At 48.1% G+C, this 12,854-nt stretch overlaps 1 protein-coding gene across 6 annotated transcripts in view; it reads right to left on the bottom strand.

Annotated features, from left to right (window-relative positions):
• NAA60 (N-alpha-acetyltransferase 60, NatF catalytic subunit) overlaps positions 1-12,854 on the bottom strand; it is a 55,793-nt gene that overhangs the window by 12,968 nt on the left and 29,971 nt on the right. For 5 of the 6 annotated variants that reach the window (XM_043494481.1, XM_043494480.1, XM_038420756.2 and 2 more), the window contains exons 2-4: positions 6,629-6,744; positions 5,699-5,828; positions 4,790-4,886 (exon numbers count right to left, since the gene is read on the bottom strand). In XM_043494481.1, coding sequence (XP_043350416.1) covers positions 4,790-4,886; positions 5,699-5,828; positions 6,629-6,738 — 337 coding nt within the window. In that variant the 5' untranslated portion in view covers positions 6,739-6,744. Of the gene's footprint in view, positions 1-4,789; positions 4,887-5,698; positions 5,829-6,628; positions 6,747-12,854 lie in introns of all 6 variants that reach the window. The other variant, XM_038420755.2, reaches the window with a different exon arrangement.

The raw sequence follows: 12,854 nt of genomic DNA, 5'->3' as shown, positions 1-12,854 counted from the left end.
AACATCAGTGGCAGCTGAGGGTGGACAAACGAACACCTAGGTATACGTTGACAGGGTTTGTTCTCCAATCTACAAGGTAAAATACGAGATGGCACCCTCACCAGATGTTTAGAGGGCAATGATTTGGCAAGAATATGGAGGACAGCCAACTTTGTAGATGCCCGAGATGTAAATCTGTCACACCAGATTATACAAGTGCAAGAGGTTATATGCCTAAGAAGCCTCATACAATTGAGTGAGTGAACCTTGAGATCTAAAACAATGGAACAAATTGTCTGAAACTTTGACCTTGGAATGAAAACTCTGGCTTGAGCAGAGCCCAATAATGCTATTGTAAATTCTATCCTCTCCCCAGTTCAGAGGATAGACATCTGAGTTGATCAACAGACCCAATGCATTGAAAGTTGACTGGATACAATCTACACTGGACAGCACCTGAAACCGCCTTTCACAAGCCAGTCATCCAGATAAAGACAGACTTGCACTTCTTACTCCTGTGGGAATTCTGCGCCACTGCACCTGCGCATAATTTATGTCCCCTGCAGATTTCTTCCTTTCTCCACAGAAAAATGATTTTCTGGCAGGTAAGCAAAGGGAAGCCACAAAAGCGGTCATGTGACCCTCCCCAGCAGTATGTTTCGGGTGCCCAGGGCAACCAGTAGAGAGGTAAATCACTGCAGGGCAGGGATGGAACTGGGGAAGACATGGCTGGTGGTTCCTACCCTGCGCTGGGCTCAGCTGCTAGTCCCGGCTGAGCTGGGGAGGCCAGGACTTCCTCTTCTCCTGCATAGCATCCAGGGTTGGGTAAGACCCAGCCCCAGGATTTCTCCCCTGGCTGCAGGAAGCTCTGCAAACTCCCCCCTCCCCTCCCCTACGCTTCTTGCGCCCATTGCTCCTCAGCTGCAGGGGGAGTGATCACTGTACAGGGAGCTGCGCCCCCGTCCATCCAAACCCCATGAATCCAGACCCTCTCATACCCAGAAACCCCCCGACAAGCCCCACTTTCCCTGCACCTGGACCACCCTGACGAGCCACCCGCACCCCCACCTTACTGAGCCCCAACCAGCTGCACCTGGATCCCAACCCCACTGAGCCCCATTCCCCCAGCATCTGGACCCCCCCACTGAGCCCTATTCCCCCACACCCAGACCCTCCTACTGAGCTCCAACCACCTTCACCTGGACCCCCCTGCAGAGTCCCATTACCATTGTACCCAGAACCCCACAACAAGCCTCTATGCATCCAGATCCTCCCCGCACCCAGATCCCTCACTGAGCTGCCCACACCCAGATTGCCCCACACAGAACCCTCTTAACCCACATCTGGATTTCCTCTACACTAAGCCCCTCCACACTTGGATCCTGCCTTGCTGAGCCTGCCTACCCACACCTGGTGCACCTGGATGGAGGGGCAGGGCTCTGGGGTGTTTCTGGGGCAGGCCCGGTCCTTGTGCTGTGTCAAGGTTGGGTGCAGCCTCACTGCTGAGTCAGTGTCCTGAGAGTGGGGAGCTGCACAGTGATCTCCCACCTCTGTGCAGCCAGTGGCCTGTGCTCCCCAATGCCATGTTGTAGCCTCCACATTTATTTGACAAATAAAATTTCTGAAAATGCTGCAGTGCAGACTGCCCTCAGGAGTAACTCCTAACTTTCGCAGGAAGGCAGCTACCACTGCCACACATTTTGTAAAAACCCAGGAAGCTGATGTCAGGGCTAAGAGGCAGCACCATGAACTGGCAATTAGACTGGTTTATAGGAACCTGAGATACTTCCTGTGGCCTTGATAAATCACCACATAGAAATACGTGTCCCTTAAGTTGAGCGTGACATTCCAGCCTCCAGGGCAGGGATAATGGAAACCGGTGTGACCATGCAAAATTATCTTTTTTTAGAGATCTTTTGAATTGACGGAGGTCTAAAAATATGAGACCTCCTTTTGCTTTTGGGATTAGGAAATAGCAGGAATAAAACCCTGTTCCTCTGACATTCGGGAACCTCTTCTAAGACTGCACCTCCTGGAAGAGGAGCTCCTTGTGAGAGTGGTCCCTGAAGAGGGGGAGGGAGGGTGGGAAGGAGGGGAAGAAACAAAATGAAGAGAGTGTTCCCACTTCCATGGCACTTAAGACCCATTGGTCCAAAGCACTGAGGAAGTGTCTGTTAGGTCCTGGCAAGGTGCAAGAGTAGGGCATCGATGGAACTGCCGAGAATGAAAGCGTTTCCTTAACAGGTCAGAAGTATACATACCAAGGAGTTCAGAGTCACCTTGGAGCTGTGAAGTTTATCACCTGTCTGCATCAGGAAGAGGGGTGACCCTTCAAATGGCAGGTCTTGAATAGTCTGCTGTACTTCTTAGGCCAACCCCAAAAGGAGTACAACCATGAGCAACGGTGCATGATGATGGCAGAGGCCAGAGTCCTAGCAGCCACATCAGTTGCATCTAAACTATCCTGAAGTGAAGTTCTTATCACTAACTTCCCTTCATTCACCTGCGAAAGGAACTCTTGTTTAGCATCCTCCCACAGCTTGTCCTTAAATTTCAGTACATAGTTCCAGGTGTTGGAATCATATCACCCTAACAAAGCCTGTGGTTGGTGATGCTAAGCTGTAACTTCACCACAGAACACATTTTTCTACCAAATAAGTCAAGCTTTTTGGCATCCTTCAACTTAGGGATACCCGCCTGCTGCCTCAGCGTTCCCTCTTGTTGGTAGCTGAGACAACAAGGGATCCAGGAGGGAGTTGGGAATAAAAATGCTGGAAGCCTTGGGAGAGAACACAATACCTATCATCTGCTTGTTTTTATGTGGGAGGGGAGCAGCAAGACACTGCGGTTGGAAGATGTAGGAGTCAGAAGATGATCACCTTCTCCTGACACCTGCTGAAGATGAGTGTCAAGAAACCAGAGATAACTGAAGAGAAGCCATCACCGCCATCTTTCCTCGATGGTACTGATAGGTAAGAGGTCCAGGATACAGGAGGTTGATGTGGTGCTAGGTGCTGCACCATGGAGCCTGATGATCTGCCAGTACCATAGGAACAATCTTCTGCATCTTTGGGGACACTGGCACCAACAAGCTCAACAAGTTCCTTGTTCCTACACATGCCTCTGTCATGGATGGTAATGGAATTGTCTTTAACTGGTGCGCAAGAGACAAAAACTTTGGGTCCCAGACTCAAATTGTGCCTTCCTTGGAGCCAGAGTCAATGGTGCTCTCTTGGCTGATGAGCGAGAGGAGGAGTACTTCAATTTTTATTGCACTCTACTTGACCCTTTGTCCCCTTGCTTGGTGGACTTAGGAACTGATGATCTTCCTGTCCCAGCAGCCTCCGTGGAATCCTTGTTTCTTCCCAGGCACCAGAGAAAGCAAGGAGTGCTAGGACTAATCCAACATTGGAGGTACACTTCTCACAGAAGCCAAAGCACTCAGCACCCTTCCCCAACCAGGAAGACTCTTAAGGTCGTTTCAGAGCAGCCTACATCAAAAGAAACTTCAATCTGGCTTCTCTCTGTTTCTTGCTCCTTGCCTTGAAGTCCTTACAAATTTGACACCGACCCCTAATGTGAGACTCACCCAGACACTTTAAACAACTTGAGTGCGGGTCACTCATGAGCATTGATTTAGAACATGAAAGACAGGCCTTTAAGCCCAGTGACCGAGGCATTCCTTGGTCCCAACAATGGAACCCCACATCGGGGAACCAAGAAAGTAGTAGAACTTTCACTAACCAAAGTTTAACACTAAAACCCATGCAAACAGGTAACTATAACATGCTGAGAGTACTTTTTGAAGCAAGACAAATACATTCCAATAACTGTCATGGGCGGTAAGAAGGAACTGAGGGGGGCTGGGGCAGCTCCCCGCTTTATATCTGCATGCAGTGGTGAGTGACAGCAGGGGGAGCTTGAGCTGTCCCAACAGATACTGCTGAGGGAAAATTTTTCCACCAGCTGTGCACACTTCCCAAGAGTGGAATACACATGTGCAAATCACTTGAAGAAAAGTGTTTTATCTGGCCTTGAAGCATACATTCTGCCACATCAAAGGGGTAAGACACTTGTTACTTTAGGATTTCCCCATGGCAGTGAAATTGTTGTGCTGTAGCTGGGGTTCAAACTGATCACTGCACTCACTTGATGGACATATTCTGATCCACACTATTATGTTATGTCTTGAATCCCCCCCCCCTTTTTTTTTTTTTTAAAGAACAGCTGGAGATGTCGTCACACATTTGCATCCTCTGAGGCTTGTAGTTCTCCACCACAGCACAACACAGGTATGGTATGATCAATGGCGGTGCCCACTTGCCCCCCCCCCCCCAACATCATTATCAGCACGCCTCAACCCCATCTGGGAAGGACCAGCTTCATAGGCTTGAGGAGTTCTGTTTCCATAGCCGCTCAGTCCACAGCAGACCTGTTGGCACTGCTAGCAAGTTTGACAGTTATGACAGTGTTTTCAGCATGATCAGCTATCCACTGGGAATGGGACTGAGATCCACCTACTCTTTTCAGAGGCCACTGAACAGCAACCAGATGGTAAGGACTCTCACTCTATATATGCAACAGCAGGCTAGTGTGATGTAATCTGTATCCTATTTCCAATTCCGTGAGACATGACAAGTTCTATATAAGCTTAGCGTACAAGCTAGTCTCTGAAGTGGGCAGAGTCAAGGCATTCTTAGTTCTATAACCTTCACCCACATACCAAACATGCGTCATGAGGGATAAATAAACCACACAATGGATTGGTGCTCAGCAACAGACACAGAAAAGCTATTTAGAATGTTCTTACCTATTCCATGTTTTCTAAATTCTTTCACCACTCCTAGACTTAAAATGTAAGCAACTTGAGTATCGACCGCAAAATTGGAAGCTAGAATATCCCCATCCTGAGCAGAGACATGACAAAACATTTAGTAGGATACGTGTATAGCACAGCGTATAATGTAAAAACAAAAGCAAGCATCAATTTACAGAAGAGTTTTCTTATATCGGGTGTCTTTATGGAGCTGTTGGAAATGGGGAGATAAACACAGCCCCTAAATGGAGGAAAAGGAAAGAACCTGTTTGGGCTGGGGGAGGGGTTTCTGCTATTTTCATATTTCTTGCCAGTTGGAGGATAGTAATCATTTAGTTCCTTTAATGTCCTCCACAGTTAACTGTTAACTAAACACACTTGTTTCATCTTTAGTCGTTTACTGAAAGGTATTAAATTGCATGGTGGGGTTCCACAATTGAGTGTCCAGATCAAACATCAGCAGTTTACCAGGTATAATGTGCTTTTTTCTGCCAACCTGCATAAGAATGGCCCTACTGGGTAAGACCAATGGTCTATCTAGCCCAGTATCCTGTCTTCCGACAGTGGTGATCCATGCCCTGTCATCTGCCCCCAGCTTCTGCAAACAGACTCTAGGCTCTGAGTCAAGCTGGGATCCTCTCTCTTACACATCAATAGTAATACAAATGTTCTACAGGCCATGTTATGCCCTCAGCAACATCACAGCCTTCAATGGGATTTGCACAGGTGTAACCAACTGGAGCTTAGTAAAATGAACTGTTGGTGGTGCACAATAAAAGATCCTGAAAAATGTAGTCTTTTGACGGGTCACATGAGTAGCCAGGCAAGGAGAGAAATGGGCCCTAGAGCAGGTAATCCTTTGGGGGTATACGCACATCTCATCTTAGACTATGGCTTGCCTACCTCTTTATGTACTTTTGTTCTGCTCTTTATTTCAGCTACTATCATTCCCACAATGGTGCCTCTGTAGGTGGCTCCAAGGGAAAAGAACTTCTTGTTGGAAGTGATGTCCTGATACCATGAGTCAGGGTACCTGGGAAGAAAAACGAACAATACCCATGAATGCTTAGGGAACACACAGCATTTCAAATTGAGCCATGAGCCTGCAGTCAGGCCACCCTGTAGAATCTGGCAGGGCTACAGCATAAACTGGGCCAGAATAAGACTTCAGTGGGAGACCTGCAATAAACACTCAGATGCTGAAGGAAGTAGTGTTGGTAGTCTAGTAGGCAGCACTCTTCTATAAGAGTCAATAGATATCCAAGCTAGGAAGCTTTGCTGATGGAGTCTCTTCTGGATGGAGTTAAAACTAAGGCCTCTGCATGTAATCATTAAAGATCTGTTGGCACTTTTTGTGAGGGTGTGGGTGTTGACCCAGGTGTCTGGACCACATCCCAGCTTGGCTAATTTCATTCTATGCTACCAGTAACCCATCTGACAAGTATTCCCTTAATGAAGGGGGGGGGGGGGGAAGAGAAAAGCAGCCCTCTCCAAGATTTCCCCCCTTTATTACAAAGCTCCTTGTAAGATGCCCACAGTTCCCTTGGTGAGGGCTTTGGGATTCTTTAGGATGCTGGTGCTGAAGAAACGAGAGTTTATCTGTTTCTGCTGTTCATTCTCAAGACCCCCTGAATACTGATGGACCTTTGGCAGTGTTGAATAGGTGACACAGGACTGGACAGGCAGTGGGTGATGGTCAGGACTGAAGTACATTAGCATGTGGGGCAGCTGTCACAGTACCTGCCTATGCTCTCAGCTCCGCACTTTCACATCAATTGTTTATAGACCGTCTCTCTACGCGCCCCCTCCACCCGCCGCAGGACTGTTACATACTCTATTGGGAACCAGTCACCGCAGAGCTGTTTCACTACATCTATGTCATCGTGGCAGAGAAGACGCAGGTTTATGTCACTAACTGCAGTTGGGGGCACCTCCTCTGTCATTCACACCTGCAAAGGAAAAGAAAGCATATTAGGAAGGATGCACCTGAAAGCTTCAGGTTTGAGACCTGTTAGTATCTAGAACAAAGGCAACACCGGGGCTAGGGGTAATCTTCACTGCCAGGCAAGTCATTCTTAGGTCAATCTGAATCTGCACAGCACAGGGAGATAAAAATCATGATTTTTTTAAAAAATGGATTTTTTTTCATTTATATTACAAGTTTTTCTTTTAAAAATAAATCGGTTTAAAATTAAATTGGAAGTTAGTACAAAATATGTTAAATAAAAAAATAAATACTCTGAATACATGAGCCTCCATCAAAAAAAGCTTTGGGTTAAAAGCTGCTTTCCTAAATAAAGTCAGAATTAGGGGGGAAAACATTCAAATTTGGAGGGCACGCTTTATAACTATGGCACAATAGGTCATGTACTGTATTAGGAGCTTGAGGGAGATCCAGGCCTGTGCTACTGGATTCAAGAGACTTGCAAAGTCATCACAGGCATTGAGACCCGGCCTCTAACTCCAGGAGACACCATCCTGTATCTCATCACGATCATCAGCTGAGCCCACCTGGGTGATCTCATGTTCCTATGTTATAACTTCTCCGTACCTGAGCTGTGATTGACTCAGCTCTCAAAATTATTAGTATTTATGATTCCACCCATCATGGATACTTACTCTAGTTATAGTGTACTCTCCTAAATGGCAAAAAAAAAAATAAAAAAAAAAAAATCAAATCCAGTGTAAAGGCTCTATTTAATTGTAAAACAACATGTTTTAACAATTCTCAACCAATAAGAAGCACCTTTCTTTAGAAAATAAAGGAAGTACAAATGGAAATATTGATTTAAATCAGGGGTGGGCAAACTTTTTGGTCTGAGGGCCACATTGGGGTTGCGAAACTGTATGGAGGGCAGGGTAGGGAAGGCTGTGTCATCGCAAACAGCCTGGCCCCTGCCCCCATCCGCTCCCTCCCACTTCCTGGCCCGACTGCCCCCCTCAGAAACACTGACCCATCCAACCCCCCCTGCTCCTTGTCCCCTGACCACCCCTTCCTGGGACCCCTTGCCCCTAACTGCCCCCCCGAGACCCCACCCCCTATCCAAGCCCCCCCATCTCCCTGTTCCCTGACCCCTATCCACACCCCCGTCCCCGACAGGCCCCCCGACCCATCCAACCCCCCCGACCACCCCCTCCTGGGACCCCCGTCTCTAACTGCCCCCCCCGGGACCCCACACCCGATCCAACCCCCCTGCTCCCTGTCTCCTGACCACCCTCCCCACCCCAAACCGCCACCCCATCCAACTGCCTCCTGTCCCCTGGGATTTTCTGCCCCTTATCCAACCCCCCCCCTTACCATTCCGCTCAGAGCAGCAGGACAGGCTTATTGGAAAGCCTGGGAGGTGGGCGGGTGCAAGCCATGCTGCCTGCAAGGCAGCGCAACTACAGGGGAGAGGGGACAGCGGGGGAGGTGCTGGGGGCTAGCCTCCCCGGCCGGGAGCTCAGGGGCTGGTCCCACAGGCCGGATGTGGCCTGCGGGCCGCAGTTTACCCACCTCTGATTTAAATCATCTGTTTTAATCAAAGTTTCCATTTAATGATTTAAATCAGGATTTAAGTGACTGATGTAAATCAATCCACCCTGCAGGGAATGTTTAAAATACAAACCTTGACACCATCTCTTCCCACCCCAGAATCAGTGCAATTATAGTGAAACTATCACGAAAGTTTTCTAGGACAATATTATCCAATGTATTTAAGTACTAGGGAATAAAGCAGCCAATAGTTGGCAGAGCGAACATACACATCGGTATGCACAAAGGAAGTGCAAAGCCAGGTTATACTTGCTAGTCAAAACAAGCGTTCTCTACAAGACGCCAAGTGGCAGGTGACCTAGAGCAGGGGTTTTCAAACTGCGGGTCGCGACCCAGTACTGGGTCACGGAATGCAAGGCACTGGGTTGCCGCAGCTTTGGTCAGCACTGCTGACTAGGCCATTAAAAGTCCTGACGGCAGTGCTGCCCGGCTAAGACAGGCTAGTCCCTACCTGTTCTGACACCACGCTGTGCCCTAGAAGTGGCCAGCAGCAGCTCTGACTCCTAGGCGGGGGGGAGGGGGGGCATGGGGCTCCGCGCGCTGCCCCCGCCCTAAGCACCGGCTCCGCACAGGGCTCCAAGCTGGGGGTGGGGGGACAGTGCCTGCAAGTGAGAGCCATGCAGAGCTGCTTACACACCTCCGCCTAGGAGCCGGACCTGCTGCTGGCGGCTTCCGGGGCGCAGCGTGGTCCGCAGTGCCAGGACAGGCCGGAAGCCTGCCTTAACACCCCTACTGCACCATTGACTGGGAGCCACCCAAGGTAACCCCATGTCCCAACCCCATGCCCCAGCCCCCCCCAAACCCAGGGCCCCTTCCTGCACCCCAAACCGCTCATTCCCAGCCCCAGCCCAGAGCCTGACCCCCTCCCACACCCTTCTCAACCCCAGCTCAGATCCCCCTCCCACACCTGAACCCCTCATTCCTGGCTCCCCCCCCCACCCCAACCCTCTGCCCCAGCCCTGAACCCCTCTCACACCCTTCAGCCCAAGCTCTGTTGGGTTGCGGGCATCAACAATTTTCTTCAACTGGGTCACCGGAAAATTTTTTTGAAAGCCACTGGCCTAAAGTAATAAACAAGTTATGCAGAGCCAGAGTAACAACAAGTGAATGAACAGCAACTGTTTAATCTGAATCCCCACAAGCCATCTTTAGTTATTAGTATCTCTGTTGGTCTCCAGTATCCTATAGCTTCAGAGTTTTTCCCTATTACAGCAGCTCTTAGATTATCTGTTGAGCTTTCCATCACAGTCATGAAGCATTCCTCAGGACTTCAAGCAATGCCTTCTACTAGTTGTAATCCAATTCAGGTTTCAGAGTGGTAGTCTAACACGGCTACCACTCTGAAACCTGCCACCATGCAAGACACTGCATTTATCCGTATGAAGTGGAAATCCATCAACTTCATGAAAAAATTCGTACAGATACAGACAGACACCATCTTCCTTTCCAAATGCAAACAGATGGACATCATACCAAAAGGACTGAAGGTAAAAAAAAAATCCACTACAGTCTACATACCACACAGACTATGCTGAGAGATTGTGCCACACACACACACACACAAAGAAACTGTGGGACCACCTGATCAACAGCCTATACAGCAAACAGGGAAAGATTCCACTGTATGCATCTGATGAAGTGGGTTTTAGCCCACAAAAGCTTGTGCTCAAATAAATTTGTTAGTCTCTAAGGTGCCACAAATACTCCTAATCCAATTCGGGACTCTCAAGATTTCCAAATGCTTGTTTGATGAATATTCAAAACGAGACAGCTCCCTCTTTTTGTCTGGTGCTTTTCTGGGTCAAGTTCAAGTGATCAAATATCTGAACACCAGAACTGGAAAGGAAAGCAGTGAAGGACATAATGGGGGCTGCAGGCAACCTGTAAAATCCTAGAATAGGTCTACACTTGCAGAGTTTTTGCACTGAAAAGCACTGATTTGTGTACTCAATTCCTCAGGCATCAGAGCGCGTTTACATTAGCAGCACTTCCATCGCCAATGAGAGCAGCCCTCTAGGGCACTTATCCCACAGTGCAGCTCTCTCCAGTTTGAAGATGGGTCTTCTGTGTAGAGGGGGCGGGGGAAGGGGGCATCCTGGGTCCCTGCAGCGTTTGGGGAGAGGAGGCTGTGATCAGTTCCAGTAGCTCAACATTGCTCCAAGCAGGGAATCATTTGCTCCCCTGCAGCAGGCCTTGTCACCTGGCCAGAGAAGTGACCACTTACCAAGAGACCAGGAACGGGAGTTTCAAAGTCCCTGGGGCTTTACAGTGGGAGGGGTGGATGTCTGTTAACCTGGTAACAGAGCAGCAGAGCTGCTGGCTAGAGTAGTTACCTAGGCACTGTGGGATATCCTGTGAAGGCTAAAAGCTCTGTAAGCAGGAAGAACATGTCTTCACTTGCACATCACCACAAAAGCATCACCGGTAAGAGCTGTATGCCTCTTATGGAAGTGGTTTTCTTTTTTTTTTTTTTTTTTTTTTTTGCAGTGAAACTGCAAAAAGTCATTGGCAAGTGTAGACGCTCCCATGGTTTTGCGCAAAAAAAGGGACTTTCTGCTTTAAATGGCAAGTGTAGACATGCGCCTAGAGACAAACAGATGCACAAAACAAAGGGAAGTAGCCAAGTGGCCACACCCATCACACTGTTGCAAGTTTATTTTCATTTGATCTCTCTAATCCTGTTCTAATGACCTAAACTGCCCTCAGAAAGGCATAGAGCCGGAGGGGAGGGGTGGTGTCTACCAGAGAATCTCTCTGTCAAGACATGGTCTACAGCTACAGCATAAAATAGTCTAAGAAACCCTGTCCTATAGACTTGGATGTTTCATGAGAGGGTCCCTCTCAGATCTACAGCGCACACAGATTCAGAACGAGCAATGAGACAGGATAGAGACGCTCAAGTCATTGATTGCAGTCACTCCATTCATCCACCAGCTGTTACCCCATTAACTTGTTTGAGCCCAGTGATAGTGTAAAGACCAAAGGCCCCAACTGCAAGACAGAAGCCCTTTTCCTTTTGTCTTATGGCTTTGATGGATTACAAGTACATTACCACAGGTAATGATATAGAGAAAAAGGTTATCTTTAGAATGCATGGAGTTAAGTATAGGATTAGAATAAGGTACCCCAGAGACAAAGCATCCTGTAGTCTGTATTTTGTTTTGCCGGAAATAGAAGAACCACCATTAACCTTCTTGTACTGGGCTGGTCCACAGCACATGGTAGATCAGTAACAAGGAGACAGAACAAAACCAACTAGTATTAAGAACCAGGAAAATTACTGATCTCTAACACTGTGGGAAACCCAGGGGGATCATGCTCTCACATTCATAGATTTTAAGGCCAGAGGGTACCACTGGATAATCTAGTTTGATCTAACACAGGGGTTCCCAAACTTGGTTCGTGGCTTGTTCAGGGTAAGCCCCTGGTGGGCGCAATACACTTGGTTTATTTGAGCATCCCCAGGTACAGCCACTCGCAGCTCCTAGTGGCCAGGGTTCACCGTTCCCGGCCAATGGGAGCTGCAGGAAGCGGTGGCACAGGCCTCACTGCTTCCCACAGCTCCCATTGGCCGGGAACAGCAAATCCCAGCCATTGGGAGCTGCAAGCGGCTGTACCTGTGGACGCTCAGGTAAACAAAGCGTCTCACAGCCTGCCAGGGGCTAACCCTGAACAAGCTGTGAACCAAGTTTGGGAACCCCTGACCTAACACTATCCTGATGATATCCCACTGAGGGAATCCACAAAGCAGAAGGCTATGTCTGCACTGACTGATGCTCTCTGCTTCCCCAGCTGGGCCAGCAAGAGCAGAGACCAATCCCAACATCTGGTCAGCTTATGGCACGTGTGTTTCTCTAAATGAAGAGGTGCTTGTCTCACAGCCCTATGCATAGAATGGATACAGCCACAACAGAAACACAAAGTTTCCCCAACCATGGCTCAACCACAAATTGGAGGGCTCATCTCTTTGGCAGAGGAGAGTCCATGGTCTAGAGTCCATTCATCCTTGATGCTTCTGCTTATAGGGGGCTAATTCAAGTGTGGTTTTTGTAATGTAGATATCTGTTCGATCAAAAGTGGAGTGAGGCCAAAAAATCATTTGACCCAGGCCACTGAACAATCCTGGTCAGTTATACTGCCGCAGGAAGTGCAGTTACCAACTCTGACAATTTTACTGCAAATTTCACAATATTTGGTGTTTTTCTTAGACTCAGCTCCCAGATTCATATAACCAAAAATGTCCACATCTTTAAAAAAAGCTTCTAGCCCTCATATTTAGAGAAAAGCCAGGAACATGAACAGAGTAAAACCTAAATGTTCAGAAATCAGAAGGCCAAAAGGGAAAAAAAAATCCATTTTTTTTTTTAAACAAAGATTTTAAACTCGGTCTTCTAATTTTTGGAGGGCTAACACCAATTTCTGAATGCTTGGGGTTGGTGATACTGAAAAGAACAGTGTGTGAAAGCAAGTGCATAATCCCCTGCTGTTGAAGTGGGGGCTGGGCCCAATTTACAGGTGCTCCAG

This window comes from Dermochelys coriacea, chromosome 10 (assembly GCF_009764565.3).
Source record: "Dermochelys coriacea isolate rDerCor1 chromosome 10, rDerCor1.pri.v4, whole genome shotgun sequence".
Lineage (NCBI taxonomy): Eukaryota > Metazoa > Chordata > Testudines > Dermochelyidae > Dermochelys > Dermochelys coriacea.
Note: the sequence above shows the minus strand (reverse complement) of the source record. Positions and strands in the feature narration are given on the sequence as shown.